Here is a 21,654-nt window from a genome sequence, read left to right as displayed (position 1 = left end):
AAGAGTATCTGGGTGCTGTCACCACCCCATTTGCATGAATCTGTCAACATTTAAGGCAAGTTATCTGTTAGTATCATTCCAGTCAGTGTAAATTATTGTTAAACTGCAACACAGAAAAAGAATTTACAACCAACATGGCCCATATCACATAAGTTACATAATATATATGAACATATATAAATAATATCAGATATAAAGCAAACATTACACTCCGGAGTTTAGAGACCTTCCCCAGGTTTCTGTGCTTCAAGGATCTACCACTGAAGTAGAGAATCCATATGGGACATGTAAAAGGTTTAATTTCTTCAATGTTATACATTCCATTTGAAGATGTTATTTTATTTTTTAAAGAATTTATTTATTTATTTGAAAGAGAGACAGAAGGAACTTGAGTAGGGGGAGGGGCAGAGGGAGAGAAAGAGAAGCAGTCTCCCTTCTGAGTCGGGTGGAGCCGGACCTGGGGCTCCATGCCAAGACCCTGGGATCAAGACCCTGAGCCAAAGTCAGATGTCTACCTGCCTAAGCCACCCAGGAACCCCAGAAGATGTTATTTTATAATAAGCTACTGTCCTTGAAAGATATTAAAATCATCTCAGTGAAGAGCCGAGAGAGGAAATGGACAAAAAAATTTCCAAGGAGGAAGTCTTCTAAATAAGTTTGTGGAATAGTGACTTATTTATAATTTCTCCATAAAGAAGAAGCCCTGTCCTATAAATCCTTTCATACTGAATCCCTTTGTCTTCCTCTCTTGGAATAGAAGCTTACTGGGTTGAAGAAGAAAGCCTTTCATAACAGTGCCACTGGGTAGAGTAGAGGCAGACTTGCATTCTGAATGGTTGAGTTAGTGTTTCATGAAGTCTGCCCTTTGCTCCATTTTTAATAGAGACTCTGTCTCCCTGAGCTACTGACAATGATTCTTGAAGTTCTTGATTCTTAAAGTTCTCTTTTGAGGATAACATCTGGTTAAACAGGTTATTTTCCCTCATTCAGGTGTAATGTTTTCAAGGGTTTATGCTAATTATGTTCTTTTCTTCCCAGAAGAAACTTAAAGCCAGATTTGGATCTTAATCTGAATGAGATCAGCTGCTTGGACACTTGAGCTCCTGGCTAGTCTGTGACCAGCAAAGCAGCATGGATGTCAGGTGAGGACTGTAGAATGGCAGAGTTTTAGGACTCCAGACCCTGCCTCTTACTAGACCCCCAGGTGACTGGATAAGCTTAAGAATCTGAGAAGCACTGCTCTCAGCTTCTCTATAAGCTGCACTAAAGAATGGGGTCCAGAAAGTTCCAGTCTGGGGGTTCTTGGGGCACTGAGATGGCCTTTGGCAAATTATCGCATTTCACCACTTGCTATTGGCAACATCTGGAAAAGCCTACTTGACAAAGATCCTTATATCTTTTGGCAATGTACCAAAAAGACTCTAAAAATAGCATTTTGTACAAATTCTCCAAAACATGACATGTCTATTAATGACTTTGGTTTGGTTGTGCTGCTAGTCAAACCATATGCAAAAGGTATCTATTAAAATAGGTTAAATAAATGACAGGTTACCATGAACAATAAAACCAAGAGAAATTTAAGTTTTCTAGGAGTGACACTTTAAGTTAGGTCTGGCATTTTTTTTTAAGATTTTATTTATTTATTTAAGAGATAGCACATGAGCAGGGGGTTGGGCAGAGGGAGAAGCAGACTCCCTGTGGCCCTGAGCAGGGAGCCTGACACAGGGCTCCATCCCAGAATGGACCTGAGCTGAAGGCAGACACTTAGCTGACTGAACCACCCAGGTGCCCCAAGGCCTGGCATTTTAACTGTAAAACTAAAAGAAAAGGCCATATAGATAATCACCAAAATAACTCATTCTTATAATTACTTTGCTTTAAAAAATATAAGCCATGGGTTTTTTTTTTTCCCCCTTACCATAAAAAAGTAGGCTAGTTAGAAAAAAACAGTTAGATTAGGATCCTACCTTTATATCCTGTGGGTTGATGTCAGGATTTGTTTGACACTGCAGAGGTCCCAGAGTTTGGATATGAAAAATGTAGAGGAGAAATTCGTCCCGGGCAGAGAATGGCCAACCCACCTCCAGAAGGGTGTCACTGATGGTACTTGGTCCAATATTGTGCAGCTACAAGAAAGGAATGCGTAATGGTACAGCGCAAGTCAGGAAGAGGAAATCAAGCTCCATGTACTTCCTACCCATTCTAAAAAGTATTTTGGGTTTTAACACATCTGGGCTATAATGGTGGCAATAGGAAAATACCATCTATATAAGCAAGAGGAGCTCTGAAAGCAAGAGGCGCTGATGCTCAGAGAAAAAACTTCCTTCTGTGAAGCTCTGAGGGCAGATTTCCTTAGCAAAGACCACATTCACCATGTCTGATCATTGTGATGTTTACCTAAAATTTATATTCATTTAATCGCAGGGCTAGAAATGCAATTTTAATGCTATGCTTTCAAAACCTACTTATTCTTTCTTTGCATTGAAATCTGCCTTTTTCCTGACTACTGACTTGTCAATTGCAACCATATGCAATGCACTCTCTTTCACCCTCTGGAAAAATGGTTATCCATCAAATGCCAGAGATGGTCCAGGCTCACCACAGTTCACTTCAAGTGCACATTTCAAAGCTGAGCTCCTTCTGTTTTAATCAGTGACTCTCAAAGAGAGAGAGGCCACCTCTCATAAAGAGATGAGTGTTTTAAACTCATGAAGCCTGAACTCACAGGACAAAAAAACAGCTTGGGAAAGTCACGAAATGTATTTAAATTTATTGTGGTTTTGAAAATTCACTCCAAAGTTAACAGGGAACTTTTTTTCCCCCCACAATTCTGAAAATTATAATGACCAGTAGAACAACTTATAATTTGGTTTTGCCTATTAGGTGGCTCATTTAATTCACTTTATCAAAGCAACACGGCATGCACTGATAACAGTATATTTTGGGGCAGGTCAATAACATGTAGGAAACACATGATGATTGCTTTAGTCACCACTGATTACTACCCTAAAATTTTATGATTCATTTATGCTAAGATTAGAAGCAGGGCTTCTCTGAGAATGATTGAATATGTTTGCAAACATTAAAGTTTCACCATTCCTAAGCAGAAACCGGTGCACGCAAGGCCTAATGAATTATTTGACAGCATTTTTTTTCTAGCAAGGTTCTTAATCCTAGTAGCCTTGGGGACTATGCTATCCTTTTGCTATCAAGAGAGCTTAGTGCAAAGCTTTGATCCAAGTATGGATGGGGCTTCTGGTTCTGAACCACAGGTTGGGCAGATGACAGAGGTTTACATGTTGACACTGTGCAGGAGTTGACACTTCTTTCTCACATATGTACACAGCTCATCAGTTTTAAAATGACTTCATTGTTAACTGTAGAGAATGCTATTCACGTCCCTTGTAGCTTAAGATGAAAGTCACAGTCAGGATTACTAGGTCAGTGGAATGAGTTATGCAGGAAGGGGATAGAGAGCAGTAAATAAGAAGGGATCTCAAACAGAAGATGGCTTTTTCATAAGCTGCTGGTTTGCTTCTGGAAAATATTTTACTAATCAACTGACTATTTCAAATCTCATAATAAGTTATTCATGTGTGTGTGATATGTGTGTGTTTGATACAATAGCAAATAATTCATAAAATTTTCTCTCTCTGGTACCTTCCGGTTGGTGACCTTCAGTTTAAAGAGGTGGGTAGATTTTAAGGATATTTAAAAATGTAGGAAGAAGCAAAATAACGTCCAGAGAGCTAGTCATTTTTGTGCTTAGGCTGTCCAAACGTTAAAAAAAGGAGATGTAAGGAACATCTGAAAGAGAACAGTAACAAGATAAAATATTCTCGTTCTATAATGGCTCTCACTAAAAAGCAAGTGACTCATACTGTACCCCCTCCCCGCACTGCACAAATCCAAGGTATATAAAGCTCAGATCTCAGGTCGGTGTCTTAAAGTGCTATGAAAAGTTAATTGGTAAAGAGCGTAAGACTAAATTCCTAACACAACTTTAAGATAGGTAAAACCTACCTCATAAATATGTTCCACCAGTGGTCCAACTCCTTCCTCTTTGCGGGGCTCCTCTTCTGGTTCCCAGTTATGAATGGGCAGAACAATCTGCGGAGGGTGGGATACTCTGAAACATGGAATGTTTTGTTAATTGCTGGTGATGACACAGGTGAAAAATGCTGCGTAGTGTACAGTACACTAACCGCAATGAGTTTTATATATATATATATATATATATATATATATATATATATATATATGCAATATACTTGAGCAGATATTGCCTATATGGAAAAAGGTATTGAAAGTGATGTTCAGCAAAATAACTAAAGGAATAGTAAAGGATCTGAAAAATCTACAGGGATGCTTTTAATTCCTGGTCTCTAGCTCAGAGATAGACTCTTTTGTCCTTTCTCCTCTCTTGAGCACTAGGGAGCTCTCTTGGGACAGAGAGCGTCCCTGAGTTGAGATAGATAATTTAACATATGGACATATAAATGCATACATCTATCTATAGGTCCTGTGTAAGTGTGTGTGTGTGTGTGTGTGTGTACACACAGGGTATATAATCCCTACTTCAAGCCATATCAAGAAATGGGACTTTTTTGGTGGATAAAAATCTAGAATTCTGTGTTGTGTTAAATGCTGACTTGTGAAGAAATGTAGTTTTGAATTAGATACTTGAAAATAGAAAAGCCACTTGTATATTCCTACTTCTTAGATTTCTTTGGCTTTTCATTAATGCAGCCATACCTCCCCCAAAGCCAGGTCTAGAGCCAAAATAAAGCTTGATCAAGTTCTAGAGTTGTCCTCTAGATAACTCTAGGGTGAGAGATGGAGAGACAAATGATGTAATCATGTAAGTAGGATATTAACTTGACACAGAGATATCTTTGCCTGCAGTTTACACCTAGAACATGAGCACTGGCTGAATGCAATGCAGTACAAGGCATTATTCTACATTAAAAGCTGGTTCCAAACTAAATTGTTAATTTTATATTATCTTAAAAAGAATACTTCTCAAAAGAACAATGCTTTTCTAGCAATTTTTAGGTGAAGGATCTTTGAAAGATTTCCTAGACCTCCAGCTAAAAGTAACTTCAACAGAAAATCCCTCTTTTGGCAATTGGAAGTTTTAAGTGCCCTTTTAAGGGCATCAGTAATTAATGCAGCCCCTAGCAACTTCAAATGCTATCTTTATTCCACACCCCCTCTCCAGTAATCTCTTTCTAAAGCAGAAAGCAAAATTTATTGGACTAACGACTGACCCAAGGGCAAGTAAATAATTTCTGCGTGTCCTTATTTCCTCATCTGGAGAATTACGATAAACTCTGGGTTGTATACTACAACTGATTGGAAGACATCTCAAATGCTCTTTGCTAAAGTCACTTTGGCTGCATTGTCTTCTAGGGCTGGGTGGAAGAAGTATAATTTTTAAACTGACAACCCACAGAAATGCTACTAAATTATAAAACCCTTCGCTTTCATCTCTAATGGGCAACTATTAAATTACAAGTGCAGGGCACAGGCTTGCTGAGCTGGTACTTCAACATTCCCTACCCTTCATCAGTTTGTTGTTATGTCATGCTGCCCTTTCCCACTTGATTTGATTAAATCATGTTCAGATTAAACACTGGGGACTTGGTGAGGAGAAGAGTACAGAATACAGATGGTTACACTTTTATTTGAGCAAAGCTCAGAGAGTTTGGGCTTCCGTCTCCGTGGAGTCTTCATGACCTAACCACCCAGAACTTTACTTTGCTCTTAGCTTGGCAACAGAAAGTTGACTCCAGGCTCCATATCCACTGTGAGGCTCTAAGGAAAATCCTTATTTATTTACTTATTTGCATAAAGAACACATACAGAGCAGAAGCTGAGCACATTTTCTCTGGAAAGTTTTGTTCTTATAGTCATCTGTCCTGGGGAACTGGTCATAAATGTTCAAGTACCACAGAATTATAAATATTTAGAACTTGACAGGACTATGGAGACAGTGTGTTCACAATCCCTCATTTTATACATGAAAGGAAAACTGATGTTCAGAAAAGTAGGGGTTAGTTGCAGGTGAAGACTTCAGCTTACTCAGGTGTACTCAGGATTTTTCTATTTCCAATGTACAGATGACTCTTGAAAAACATGGGTTTGGACCATGCTGGTTCATTTATGTGGATTTTTAAATTTCTATGTGAGTTTTCATATAAGGTACAGTATGGTAAATGATTTTTTCTCTTCCTTATGATTTTCTTCATAACATTTTCTTTAGTTTACTTTATTATAAGAATACAGTATATAACACATATGCAAAATATGTGTTAGTGAACTGCTTATGTTATCTGGAAGGCTTACTGTCAATAGTAAGCTACTAGTAGTTAAGTTTTCAGGGAGTCAAAGTTACATGTGCAGGGGGTTGGCACCCTAACATCTGCATTGTTCAGAAGCCAATGGTATAATGCACCACAGGGGCCATGAAGCCGCAGTGATTTTAGTAAAGCCAACTTAAAGAAACTTCCTGCCCCATTTCTGTAACAAAATCTAATAGAAATCTGTACGGAAAAGATAATCTATGATAGGCCATGACAAATCATGGCAAAACCATTCAAAAGCTATGGCTCCCCAAATTCAGTTATCTACTGTCTAAGACTTTTTCAGATCTGGGGAAATCATGACAAAAAATGGCTCTCTGAAGATTCCAAATGAATAAATGAAACACTGTCCACTCTTTTCAAAATTACCATTTTTTTTTTAAGAAGGAAGGAAGGAAGAATATAATCAACTATTAGCCAAGGATAAACAGCCCTCACAGCTCTTACTGAATAGTGCTCACATGCTAAGATGGAGGATAGAACATTATTCCACCTGAGACCCCCCCAGGGATAAGAAGATTGGGGTACGAGTGGTGACACCAGACATTAGGAAAGGATTAGGGAAGCAAGGAATTAGGTTTTTGATAAGTTAAGTCTGTGTGCTATCGGAAGTTCACATCTGATGCTGTGTTAGTACAGTCTGAATTATTCATTCATAATCATGTTTTCAAACATTGTAAGCCCCAAATAGCAGACTACTATTTATTGTGTGCAACAATGTTGACTCTACCCATTCTAGCCAGTGTCTATACAGACCACCATTGTTTATGATTGTAGTGTCCCGTGATCAAACCCACTCAATCCTGATTATATGACAAAGGACACAGGTTTATTACCCTTCGTGAGCTCAATGCATGTGGTGCTGCCTCTTGTGGCCAAATTCTCTTGCAGACTTAATGCTAAATTAATCCTTTGTACCAACAAATGACATGTGAATCTACTGAAAGACAGTGTTGACACCATCTGGCTTTGAGAGAAGTGGACTAATTCTCAGTATTTTCTTTCCCATTGAAGAAATAAATGTATTTGAGTTTATTTTTAAAATGATAAAAACAACACTGAACTGAAAAAGAGCTGCTAGAGACAGTGCATGATAAAATACATTGGAATAAACACAACTGGCAAATAAAGTGAGATTTTTCTGAAGACTGAACATGGAAGATTTTCAACACAGTAGCTGTTTGTTCCTTGAAGAACTAAACATTGAAACCAATATTTTTGCTGAGTATCTGGAATAAAGAGTTTTACGTTGCAAAATGGCTAAAAAGAACTCTAACCCTGTGTTAGAGAATAAACTGTGGTTAAATGTCAGACATTAATCCAGCAATTTAAAAAATTACACCTATACAAGAAACCCAATTTTAATTACCTGTTTTGATTATTGGTAAAATGAATAGATAACTTCCTTCCTTTTTAACAGAGAAATACTGATGACATAAATGATGGCAGAAATATATTTATAAATATTTATCTTATAAAATGGATATATAAGAATAAATACAGCTACATTACACTCTCTGCTGCCTTGGACTGAGTTATGTCTTATGGAATAAAAACAGTTCCCAATTTAAAATTTGCTTTGGGATTAAAAGACAGTTTCAGTTTATTTTTGGTTAGCAAAACAAAGGTTAACAAAGCTTAAAGAAGGAGACAAAAATTCATATACACTAGTTGTAAATGTTAAAAGATATAAAAATAAGATAGCAAAAAAAATGCTTATTTCTTCTCAGATTTCCTTTAGTGTTTTTCTCAATGTGAAAGAGGAGGGAATTAAAAAAGAAATGCACAAAAATGAAACATCTGGATTAGCTGCAAAGATCTACAAATCAAACAGGTCACTTCTCATGAGTCATGAGTTAAAGAAGAAATCACAAAGGAAATTAGAAAACATTGTGACTGAAACCCAGCATATCAACATTTTGGTATGTGCTCAATCAATTAGAGGGAAATTTATAGCACTAAATGCTTATGTAAGAAAAGAAGAGAGGTCTCCAATCAATGATCTACTTCTACCTAGAGGAAGGAGAAACAGGGAAAATCCAACACAAAGTGAACAGAAGGAAGGAGATAATAATAACATAAAGAAGGAGCTAATGGAACAGAAAACAAAGCAAATAAAAAGAGAGAAAAAAGAGGCACCTGAGTGGGTCAGTCAGTGAGTGTTTGACTCTTCTTTTTTTTTTTTTTTAAAGAAAGTTATTTATTTATTTAAGAGAAAGAGCATAGGTAGGCAGAACAGCAGGCAGAGGGAGAGGGAGAAGCAGGCTCTTCGCTGAGCAGGGAGCCTGATGCCAGACTTGATCCCAGGACCCTGGGATCATGACCTGAGCTGAAGGCAGTCACCTATCTGACTGAGCCACCCAGGTACCCTGAGGGTGGCTCTTGATTTCAACTCAGGTAATGAGATCAAGCCTCAGGATGGCACCGTGCTCAGTAGGGAATCTGCTGGAAATTCTCTCTCCCTCTGCCCCTACCCCCACCCTGTGCTCTTTTTTTTTTTGTCTCTCTCTCTCTCCCCAAATAAATAAATAAGTAAATCTTAAAAAGATAGAGAAAGAGAAAAAAAGAAAAGTCAATGAAATAAAAAAACTGGTTCTGTGAAAAGTTCACTGAACTCTAGCCAGAGTAATCAAGGGAAACATAGAAGGGAGTAAAAGATACAAATTGCAGTGCAGGGAATGATGAGGTCCCACATACATTAAAAGGAAAATGAGAGACTATCATGAGCAACTTTATGTCATACATTTAACAACTGGGATGAAGCAGATAAATTCTTTGAAAGACAAACAGAATGTTTCCTCCATAAGACCAAGATAGGATCTAAATACAAGACAAAACATTGGGAAGGGCATGTGCTATGTATGGTGAGTGCTGGGAAATGTGTAAGCCTGATGATTCACAGACCTGGACCCCTGGGGCAAGTAACCAATATATGTTAATAAAAACAATTTAAAAAAATAAATAAATGCAAGGCAAAAATGTCTTCTTGCACCAAGTCTACTCCCTCTTGCCCTGACAGTCCCCATCTGTGCAGTAAGAGAAGAAAAAGAAAAGAGGGGCGCCTGGGGGGGCTTAGTAGGTTAAAGCTTCTGCCTTCAGCTCCCACAGTCCTGGGATCAAGCCCCTCATTGGGCTCTCTGCTCAGTTGGGAGCCTGCTTCCTTGTCTCTCTCTGCCTGCCTCTCTGCCTACTTGTGATCTCTGTCTGTCAAACAAATAAATAAATAAATCTAAAAACAAACAAACAAACAAAAAACCCCCACAACACACACACACACACACACACGAAAAAGAAAATAAAGAAAAAAGAAAGAAAAAGCTTAACCATGTAGTAAACAACTCAACTTTTCCCCAAAAGTGGTGTGTGTAGCCTTTGCCCTCAGATTCTAGGAGGTGAAGTCTAAGATCTAGAAATTTTATGCCTGAAAGATGTATCTTTGTTTTTCTGGGGGCTTGGGGTCACACTGAATATTCTAACCATACAAGTTATTGTGGGGGTTGCCCACATCAGAAAGACCAACAGTGTGAGTCAGGGTGGGAGCCTCATCACATCATATTAGACAACCTGGAGACAGATCAATTAAGTCAGTTATTCAATTGATCATGTCTATGTAGAAGATCCTTAATAAAAACTGTGAACACTGAGCCTTGGGGAGTTCCCTCAGCTGGGGATACTCCATGCATCCTGTTACACATCCATAAAAGGAAAGAAACATGACCCGGCTCCATGGTGGATAAGAACAGAAGTCTTGTGCTTGGTTCTGCCTCAGGCTCTGACTATGCAATTCTTCCCTTGGATAATTTTAATTTTTATTATACTGATGGGTATAATAGATTTCAGGGAGCTCTGTCAGTCCTTCTACATGAATTATCAAAGCTGGGGGCAGTTTTGGGAAGCACACAAATCTGCAATTGGTATCAGAAGTAAGGGTAATCTCTTGTGGGTACTATTCCCTCTAACTCTGTATTTGGCTAAACTTTTGCATGTACAGATTGGATTAGTCGGGGAAAAAAATCAAACTTTTTATTCATAGATGCCATGGCAATGCTATAGAAAATTTAGGAAATCAAAAAACAATAAAGCTACTAGAATTTGTAAGCAAGTTTACCAAGATCTCAGCATACTGCTTGCCTTTCAAGACTTACTGTACATGCAGATCAATGGAACAGAATGGAAGGTCTTGAAGCAGAGCCTCACAGATGGCTAGAGGTGTCAAGTAAGTCAGTGGAGAAAGGATGATCTTTCAGCCAATAGCATAGCAGCAACTGGATATTCTTATGCAACAGTGAACCTTGGGTATTACCTCACACCAGATACAGATATTAACATAATCACAGACCAAAATGTAAAACTGCAAAACTTGTAGGAAAAAAATCTTGTGACTCTAGGCAAAGTGAAGACCTTTTCCTACAAGGGGCAAAAAGAGTACAAACTATAAAATATTTATTTATTTGTTTGTTTATTTTTTAAAAAATTATTTATTTACTTTAGGAAGAGAGAGAGGACAAACTATAAAATACTTAAAGTTGGATTTCATACAAATTAAAAACCTTTGCTTTTTGAACATCACTATTTAGAAAATAATAAGCCAGGGGCTCCTGGAAGGCTCTATCATAAAGCATCTGCCTTCGGCTTAACTCATGATCCTAGGGTTCTGGGTTGGAGCCTCATTGGCGGGCCCCCTGGTTAGCAGGGAATCTGCTCTTCCCTCTCCCTTAGTGGCTGTCTCTTTCTCTCTCTCAAATAAATAAATCTAAAAAAAAAAGAAAATGTTAATTAAATGGCTAAAAACTAACAAAAACCAACCTGAAGCCCAGGTGGGCAAGTGCACGGCACATCTGAACTTACACTCTGCTGGTGAGAATGCAAAATGGAAATGGCACAGCCACTTTGAAACAGTGTTTGGCGATTTCTTATAAAGTTAAACATACCCTAGCCACACAACTCAACTCCATTTGTGAAAATAAATATCCCAACAAAGACCTTATGTGAATGCTGATAGCAGGCTTATTATTAAGAGCCCCAAACTGGAAACAGCCCAAGGGTTCACCAACCTGTGAATGGAGCCTTCCGTAGAGTGGAATACTGCTCAGCAATAAAAAGAAACAGACCACTGATACACGGAAGAACATGGGTGTTTTTTCAAATGTATTCAAATGCAAGTGAAAGAAGCCAGACTCAAAAGCCTACATTCTGTATGGGTGTATTTATATGATTTTTCTGAGAATATAGTGACAGAAGATAGATCAAAGTTGACAGAGCCTGGGGAAGGAGACTGAGTTACCTACAAATGTGCATGAGAAGCTATGTGGGGTGACAGAACTGATTTACATTGAACATCATTGTGGTGTCTTAGTCCTTCAAATCGGAAGTCTAAAGAAAGAATTTTACTATGTATAATTTATTCTTCAATAAAACTGACTTAAGCCACACACACACACCAAACCCCACAGACCATGAAAAGGTACTTGAAACATGTGTACTTGTTAAAGGATTAGTGTCTCAACTCTAAAATAGGGAAGAGTTCCTTCCTATGAATTAATATGAAAAAATTAAGTCTCCTCATAGAAATATGTCCTAAGAAATTAGTAGAAATTACCCAATTTGGGAGAGAGACAAAAAACACATGAAAAACTTACTCAGTCTTGTTTAGAAATCAGGGAACAGCAAATTGAACCTTCAGTTGGATAGAATTTCTCTTTTTTTAAAAAGATTTTACTTATTTGCCAGAGAGAGGAGAGTACACACAAGTAGGCAGAGAGGCAGGCAGAGGCAGTGAGAGAAGCAGGCTCCCTGCCGAGCAACGAGCCCGAAGCGGGACTCAATCCCAGGACCAGGGATCATGACCCAAGCCGAAGGCAGCGGCCCAACCAACTAAGCCACCCAGGCGTCCCAGATAATATTTCTCATCCATCAGATTGGCTCAAAATGAAAAATTTAACCATTTTGTGAGTTGGTTAATAATGTGTAACAGTGAAAACTTTCCTCTGTGTCTTGTGGAACAAGAAGTAGGTATAATTACTTTGTAATATAGTTTGGCACTATTTAATAAAGTTAAAAAGTTTACACTGTCTGAACCTGAAATTCTGCCTCTAAGCAGGTACCCTTCTGACATTCTTCCACATGTGTACCAGAAGATATGTACAAGGAATTTTGTAAAAAAGGAAAAAGACAATTCCAGTAGAATGGATAAGTATGGTGTAGCTTTACCATATGAAATTTCTGCAATTAGAATGAATGGACTATAGGCAAATGCCCTAAAGTGGGTGAATGCCAAAAATGTTTATTTGAGTGAAAAAAAATTCACAGAAGCATAAACAAAACAAGATTTTGTGTAAATAAGGTTCAAAGAATTCTCTTATAAGCTACATAGCATAATAATTTATAAAGATGCACCTGGAGACAAGCTGCCTGACTTGCATTCTAGCTCCCCACTTCCTAGCTTGTAGCCTTCAGCCCGTTGTGTCAAAATTTCCTCACCTGTGCAGTGAGGATACTGGTACATATTAAGATGTGCTAATGGGCTGGGGTAGCACATAGAAGGATAAATACGAGCTAGGTATTATTATTCTTCTCTAATCCACTAGGTGGAGCCTCACTGGTCCCAGGACTTCAGGAAGGGCTTCCCCCATTGAGAGCAGCAGGGGGCAGCAGTGAGAGAATACATGGAGATGGTGGCTCTGACTACGGTGGTTCTAGTTGCCATTATAGAAGAGTGGGAAGAAAGGGAACTAGGGTTGCTGAAGCCCAATGACAATTCAGCCCAGAATACCAATTGCTGTTTTTAGCCAAGTCCTTGTCCTGAAGAAATAAGAATTACAATAAAATCAATGGAGTCCATACTTGCCTAAGATAACTATATACTGTATATTTCTAATTTTTTTTTCTTCCTCCAGGCATGGATTTCCCAAGATGGTAGTCATTCTAAGCCTTTTCCTTGACCATTGTCCTCCTGTCTCTCAACTGACTGCATATTGGTACCTTCTTCAAAGAATAGGACAGAAAGAAAAATACATAAAATGTAGATCCCATCAACCTTCACATTCTAAGAATTAGGCATTTGTTCAACTCAAGATGTGGTATGGTGAGGCTGAATTTTCATTATGCCGAAATAATTACTGGATAAGTGAGACTTTCATGCAATCACAAGTTTGTCAAATTTATCTGACTTCCTAGTCTGATTATTGAACTGTCAGTTTGGGGAATAAAGTGATCTCTCGTTTTGATATCCTTTGAGTTAATTACCAGATAGGGTTTACTATAGTTTTCAATGAAAGTCTAATGATAGGTAGAAAAGAGTGAAATTTTAACCAAAGTGAATTGTGATTGCTAATGCATTAGGAAAATTTCATATAGTTTTTACTAGTGTTTTTTCATAATTAAACCTGTTACAGTATACTTACTACAATATCTTGATTCTTACTTACCCTCTTATTTCTACTTGAGCTACAGCAGTGATGTTGATTTGCAGGCTCACAAAATTGCTGTCCGGGTTGTCCTTATTGGAACTAAAACACAGTGACAATATGATTTAAATAGATTTTTTTCAAACATATTTTAATATGCGATCATAAAAAAACATTCTGTAGACCAAAAGAACAAACATTACTAATACAATCATTCAGAAAACAATGGCGTATCCATTCTATAAAATCATAACCACTTGAAAATGGAAATGCTAGGATTCTCTATGAGTAAGAGTAATGTAATAACTTTCCACAAGGAGACATCTTATCTGAAAACACAACAGACATCTAGAAAAGCTAACGTTTTTTGTTGCAGTGGCTAAACCAAAAAGCAGTGAGCTGAGCTCATTTTCCAGTTTCTACCTTGGACACATTCCTTAACTTCTCTGTGCATCACGTTCATCGCCCATTAAATGGGAAAGGAAGGCACAGTCAACTCCTGATTCTCCATGCTAATAAAGAAGAGAACTAGCACGAATAATCCAAGAGCAGCACAGAATGGAAAAAGCGTTTGTGTTTGGTTCTGGAATGCATCATACCATAGATTGTTTTGGCAGCAAATTTATCTTCCTTATGGTTTATTTCTGAAGTAATATTAAAATAAGTATACATTCACTGCATGTTCGCTGGCTAAGGTGGGGGGCGGGAGGGAATTAGAAGCATAGCCAATGGCAGGAAGAAGTAAGACCCCAGGAATTTTGGCAGCGCATGCCAAGACAATTAGGAGATGACAGAGATATTGTCTAGTGCATCAAGAATCTCAAAATAAAAGGTACGCCTTTAATAATGTTTCTTTGAACAGTGACAAAATTATTTTTAAGTCTTGTTTTTTTTCTCTCAAATATAATTACTATGAAACTTAATTTTTTTTTTAAAGATTTATTTATTTTACAGAAAGAGAGCATGGGAGGGTTGAGGGGCAGAGGGAGAGGGAGAGAGAAACTCAGGTTGATTCCATGCTGAGTGCAGAGTGTGAGGCAGGGCTCCATCTCATGACCCTGAGGTCACAACCTGAGCCGGAACCAAGAGTCAGAAGCTTAACCGACCACACCACCCAGGTACACCTACATATGAAATTTAATCTTTAAAAAATGCTTGTTAAGCATCCAGTGTTGTCAAGAAAATGAAACTTGGTCTCACAAGAGGCTGGACCAATAGCTGAGCTTTGAATGCAGATGCCATTTGCCTTTAGAACCCCATGTGCTTTCCCTAGAGTCACCCTCATATCCCAAAGATAGTGCAGCCTTCAGCAAACAGCTGTGGCCACACCACTATGGACGGGTCATGTTTATTTCCAGAACTCATTAAGAAGAGAAAGCCTCCTCTTTTCATCATTGACTTTTCACGCAGTTTCAATGGATAAGCTTTCACGTTTCAGTGGTGGTAATGGGGTATGTTCTGACTAGCTTTTGAAGCTTTCCAAATGTGGGGGCAGGAGGGGAGATGATAAGAGTCGGCTTTCAGAGGAGGAGACAGGATCGTTCCCACAATGCTTTTGAAAAGTCTTGTCAGATTGTATATACTGATAAGGGCACTTAAACCACAAACACACATAAAAGATATAAACAGGCCAATGTCAGGCTCATTTCCTGTCATGGGGCATCACGGCTAACCTTGTGATGAGCCTAGGGAGACTTGTTCACCAAAGTTTGAACCCCAGTTTCCAGGCCACTTTATTATTATCCTATCTGGGGAAAATCAGTCAACTAAAGAGGTTTTTAAATTTTTATTTATTTATTTATTTTACTGTCTTGCTAACCAGCAAGAAGTCATTAAGTAATTCTCCTTCTCGCACATTGTGTAGTTAGTTCCAAATGCATGGCGGGAAACTCTAGTTTAGAAATTTAAGTCTCATCGTTCCACACGTTATCCAGACTTGGTTCAGTTTTCTAGTTCTCACTGCTTTGCAGCAGCAGATATAAAAATCAAGGGAAAAAAGTTTCATTTAAGCTGTCCCTTAATGCCATTGCATTTTGTTTCCATGTGGTTGAAAGGACACAACTGTCTCTACACACAACACCCTGAAAATGTAAATAGGTGTGAGGCACTGAAATTGTCTCCAGACAGAAGTCTCATCCGAAGCTGGCAGAGGTTAATGAGAGCAACGGCAGACATGGAGACTAGATCTGGTTGGCTAATCATAATCATCCTGTCACACAGCCTTGTCGTGACACTTGGTGCTGCAGTCAACCGGGGGAATCAGCAACATCTCCTGGTAAGAAAGGCACTGGGCTTGATATACAACTTAGATGCTTCCTTGACCTCTTCCTGGAAGGAAACCTCCCTTGCTAATACCACTGCTGCGTTCAAACAAGCAATCCATCACCACCCTGGACGCTGAGCTATTTATGCTGTCGGTGCTAGCTCTAAGCAGGAATGATGGATTTCCTCTCCACGGCTACATCCTATGTTGTGTACCAGGGATAAACATGTTTTTTACTTATTGTTCTGATGCTATTTTCTTTTTCCTTACTGTTTCCTATTTTCTAACATTCCTTCTGTGCTTTCTGTGGCCTTTGGAATGTCAGCAAATACAATACGATGTTCATTTCACCACTGCCAAGGAAGCAATGTCAATGACATCACAAAGACCTATTTGTATGTGGGAATTGCGATCTGAGACCCGCTGCACTCAGGGAGGGGAGTGTTTACATGTCACACACAGTCACAGCATGAAGAGACCATTTAATGCAAACATTTGGTAACAAACTATTTTACGTTTATTAATATATAAAGCCCTGTTTCTCTTTTGGGTTCTGTTTGTGGAAAAGCGTATTAAATATGGGTAACAGTGGTCAATGTGATAAAAAAAAACTTGAGAACTTAGACTTCAGAGCATTTGGTTTAATTTATTTTTGGTTTTAACACATTTAAATCGAAAGCAAATTATCCATTAAATCCTTATTTATGTCTTTGGAGTCGGCCAACAAAGCATGTAGATAAACGCTCACCTCTGTGTTAGGTATCCTCAAATATTTTTACCTCTGAAATGTCTGTTTTGGGAATTTGATACTTTATATATGCCTATCGCCTCTCTGGTTCTTCATTTCTGCATTTTTTTTTTCACAATAATGTTAAAATAGTCATGAGTTTCTATAGCATGTAAGGATGGAATATAATCATGTCCCATTCTTTTAGATGCAGGGGGATGTTAAAATGTGGCCATTTCTATTTTCCATAAAATTTAGCACTTCATTGCTGAATTCACTATTTGAATGATGATCTCCAGGATGAATTTGGGGAAGACATTTAGAACATCATTTGGTGTCCTTTGCTCCTTGAGTGAATTACTAGTTGTGTTCATTCTACTACCTGTAAGTGTAATCAAGAGTAAGAAGGATGTGTCAAGGAATTTATTTTGCATCTTTGCACCACATTTTCTTCCTAAATAAGGGCCTTATATTTCATGATAGATTATCTTCATGCCATTGTAGGACCAATGTAACAGACAGTGATGGCGAGGAAAAGAAACTTCAGGCTCCTGCCTGTAGTGATGGTGGTCCTCACTATGAAGTGCCGTTACTTTTTTTCTTTTTTTTTCTGAAATGTACAGATATTTTCCAAATGAAAATATTTAGGACTACCTGAAACTTTTGGAAAATATACACTTATAGTGATACACAGAAGTGATTTAATAAACTTTTGTAAAATGCTATTACAGAATTAATTCTTCTGTATTACTAATCACTATCATATATCACTAATATGGGTAGAATTTTTAAAAATCTCAAGCAGATTTTTAAGTTAATTTAAAAAAATACCCAGTTAAGGTCAGAAAAGACCAAAGGTAAGTTAGAAAACCTTCCTTCTTAGAAATCTATCATAAAATTTAGGGGATTTGGTTTGTAGTATTGGTTGTAGATTTTTAAAAAAATTTTAAGAAGATTTATTTATTTGAGAGAGAGAGCATGAATGGGAGGGGCAAAGGGAGAAGGAGAGAGAATCACAAGATGACTCCATGCTCAGCATGGAGCCCAATGCAGAGCTATCTCAGGACCCTGAGATCATGAACTGAGCCAAAACCGAGTCAGTTACTTAACTAACTGTACCACCTAGGTTGTAGATTTGAAGAATCTGCTATATTCTTAGAGAGTTTATATACTTTTTAAAAACTCTAAACCTTCAATCAAAGTAGCTATTAAAAAGTAATCCTTTACACAAAGTCAACACTCTCCAATCACTTCTTAGAGGGCAGGAGGTGAGATTGAGCCACACTTCACACTAGTATTTGAGAACCAAATTGTAGAGGCTGACTTCAGAGTTGTGTTCTAGTTAGAATAAGGGTTCACCATGCTGAGCATATGCTGTTTATATCAATATTGTTCAAACACTTAAAATTGCAAACCATGAAAGAAATATATACATTTCACAGGGTGTCTTACTATACATATTTCCATTTATCTAATTGGATTATTTCATGAACAGGACTTTGATATATTATATTTCATTCAATCTCCTTTTCTTTTAATACTGGCCTGGAGTCATTAAATTGATCCCATTCCTGGCTATGGGTTGAAGTCCATAGTGGGCTTTCACGTACACTGCTCCCTACAAGTCTTATCCTCATTAAATATTATTTTCAGCCATGAAGGAGCAAACAGAATAGACAGTGAAAAAGCAGTTGCTCTTGAATATCTGAAAAAGGTCAGTCTTAGAAGATGTAGCTATTTACATGCTTTGACTTGGAGTTACCAGAGAAGGCCTGGAAGGAAGGCTCTGAATGAATATATGATTATACCTTCTCACAAGGAAACTATCAGAGACTCATTAACTCTTGAAGAGTTAGATTTAAGACTGCAAATGTATAACCTATGCTTTTTGCAAAAATTTTATCCTTAAGGATTAGCTGATCCCCAGGTGAGAGCATGGTAGGTATGTAGAAGCGGTGCTGGTAAGGGTGGGAGAAGGAAAGCAAATCAGACTGAGGAAAAATGGAGGTAAATGGGGGTGGGAGGGTACCCAGGACAAAATTTTACTGAAATGACTTGGTTTATAGATGAATCTCTTTCCTTAAAAAAAATAATAATAATGAATGAATAAATAAAAAATAAATAGATAACAAAACTGAAATAGCAGAAACAAAGGAAAAAATGACCTGCGGAAGTCTGGGTTCTAATTTCAGGAGAACTTTTAAGGTTAAGGAGCTTAAAGAGTGGTCATTCATTTCACTGTGGATCTCTTGAATGCTAACCATCATTTAGGTACTTAAAGATCTAACCTTCTGATTTGGAGATCGAAGTTAATGCTCATGTTTGTTTTCTCAAGACGTGGAACAGCAAATCGGAGGCCCAGAGAATACTAGAAGAAAAAAAAATCAGAAGACACTAAGTTTATGACAGGGAGGGACTTCCTACACAGTGTAAAAATCTTTTTTAAGTCATCCCTGCAAATCCCCACCCGAGATTACTGGCCTTTTCTCTGCTTCCACCTGGATTGTTGAGAGGAAGTCATGCAGCCAAGACTGCGGGACCCAGACAATTCAAGTCCCTATATGTTTTTTCCCTTCCCTTCATTTAGCCCTGTACAGACTCTTCTCTGGCTGCCTTCCTATGTGCTAAATTAAAAGCAACCTAAATATACAAGCGATGCTTGATTTGGAAAGCTCTAATGCTTATGTTTCATGCACATTTAGGTGATCATTGAAATTATGCCTGCAAAGCCTATGCAGATATATGGAAAATGCTTCTAATGTAATGATGACCCATAAAGAAACAGGTTACACAGTTGTATGTGCAACGTGTTTTACCTAGTGTTTTAAAAGTTTATCGATGGAAAAATTACAGGAGTGAGGGTGTATGGTAAGAAAATATACCAGGATAACATTCTATGGTTATGTTAAGGTTATAAGTGCAGGGATTGTTTTTTCCACCTTTATTTTCTAAAGTTTTGAACCTGCTCTTACTGTTTTCTTGAGGACACATTTTTAATACTTTGGGAAAGTTTTAAAATGGGAAACATCCAACGATATTATAAATAAGGAAGTAAAAATAAGAGCTAGGTAATTATATGACTTACTCTCCCATGTACTGTGCTAAGCCTTAAATGCCTTGTCTTACATAATCATGACAACCACCCCACAGGTAGGTATTGCGATTCCTGACATTTTACTATCGAGCAGTAATTTGAGGATTAGGGTGTTCAAGTGCCTTCCTCCAGGTGCACAGTAAATGAATTGTAGAGTTGGAATTGAAATTCCTACAAACTGACTCCAGGACCTGTACTCTTGACCACTATGCTGTAAAAATAAAATCCGTAATTAAAAACTCATGTTAATATGAACCAGTAATAATATGAACTAATAAGAGACCCTCATGTGTAAACCTGGCGATTCACAGACCTGTACCCCTGGGGCTAATAATACATTATATGTTTATAAAAAAATAAAAAATAAATTAAAAAATAACAGACCTTTTTTATCATAAATCATCATTATTTCACTAGCCCTTACTGATTGTGCTACAAGCCAGGAACTTCCCTAGTAGCGTCATATAATTGCACTGCTCCAAATAGTCCTAAACATGGGGATTCTCCATTTCAGTGTGACTCGTCCAGGTTTCACAACTGTTAAATGGCAAAGCTGGGATTTAAGCCCAGGTGTGTCTAATTTTTAAGCCCATACATCCTTATGCCGAAGCCATGATGAATTCCTTTATATTAACAAATGTGTGATTTTCAGTCAGACCCCGGGGACTTTGCACATAAACTTCTCTCTTCTTTGGAAACCTCTTAAAACTTTTCCTACTTTTTCTACTTGAAGAGGTTCTACTCATGCTTCAAAAATCAGGACAAGAGATCCTCCTGCAATATACTGTCTGATCCCACAGGCCAGGTCAGGCAGAAATTTTCTCTTTATTCCCTATCTCCTTCTTTGTTACTCTCCTATCACTCAACCTCTGATATTGCTACTTTTGAGTTTCTTTTTGAGTGGGGATTGTATAGTTTCATCTTGATATTGTGAGACTCTAGCTTACCATCAGGCATACAGAAGGGGTACAATAAAAATGGCTGAAAGAATGATATGAGAGAGTGTGCTCTTGTTTGCCCAGTTCCAGTGATGGGGATCTTACTGTATTGTGGTGAAGCCTGGCGAATGTTGGTGTTCATTATAGAACAAGTCATCCTGGGACAGAGATACAACAATGATGATGTGACAATTTCATATCAGTAAGAGACCCGTGTGTTTTCAAAGAATCAAACACTAGATCTCTGGGCACTGATTCTAAAGAGCCTTTATGGAACCACTACTTTTTGGATTGAAAGATTTCCTGATTGAGAGATTTACAAGTTTTTATTAGTCCTATTGGCATACATTTTATATCACTATAGATATTATACAAAAATGACATCACTACTTAAAAATCAGAAGTAATACTTCTGAATATTACCTTGAGGTTTTTTTTTTTTTAAGATTTTATTTATTTATTTGCCAGGGAGAGGGCACAAGCAGGGGGTGCAAGAGGCCGAGGGAAGGAGATAAGCAGGCCGCCTCATGTTATGCTGGACTTGACCCAGGAGCCGGGGATTATGAACTGAGCTGAAGGCAGATGCTTAACCAACTGAGCCACCCAGGTGCCCTGCCTTGAATGTTTTATTAAATTAAAATAAAAAGTGACTTGAAAACTATTATTTTAAATACTGGGACTGAAATAAATGGACCTGGTGATTTATAATGCTTTTTAATATTTAGGGCTGATTTTACATTTGGAATTTTACTACAATCCACTGAGACCATTTTTTTTTAAATACAAAATGAAGAAATAAATAAATCAAAATGTTTTGTAATAAAACAGAATACAATAAAAATGTGATGTATTTAAGGGCAT

General features: G+C 37.8%; 1 protein-coding gene across 1 annotated transcript in view; it reads right to left on the bottom strand.

The window, feature by feature from the left end:
* ITGA8 (integrin subunit alpha 8) overlaps positions 1-21,654 on the bottom strand; it is a 171,129-nt gene that overhangs the window by 32,070 nt on the left and 117,405 nt on the right. Inside the window, exons 22-25 of the mRNA XM_059184049.1 lie at positions 19,050-19,129; positions 13,793-13,873; positions 4,024-4,129; positions 1,968-2,126 (exon numbers count right to left, since the gene is read on the bottom strand). Of these exons, the coding sequence (XP_059040032.1) occupies positions 1,968-2,126; positions 4,024-4,129; positions 13,793-13,873; positions 19,050-19,129 (426 nt within the window). The remainder of the gene's footprint in view (positions 1-1,967; positions 2,127-4,023; positions 4,130-13,792; positions 13,874-19,049; positions 19,130-21,654) is intronic.

The sequence above is a fragment of the Mustela lutreola genome, chromosome 8 (assembly GCF_030435805.1).
Source record: "Mustela lutreola isolate mMusLut2 chromosome 8, mMusLut2.pri, whole genome shotgun sequence".
NCBI classification, from domain to species: domain Eukaryota; kingdom Metazoa; phylum Chordata; class Mammalia; order Carnivora; family Mustelidae; genus Mustela; species Mustela lutreola.
The sequence above is the reverse complement of the archived record's forward strand: the minus strand, read 5'-3'. Positions and strand labels throughout refer to the sequence as shown.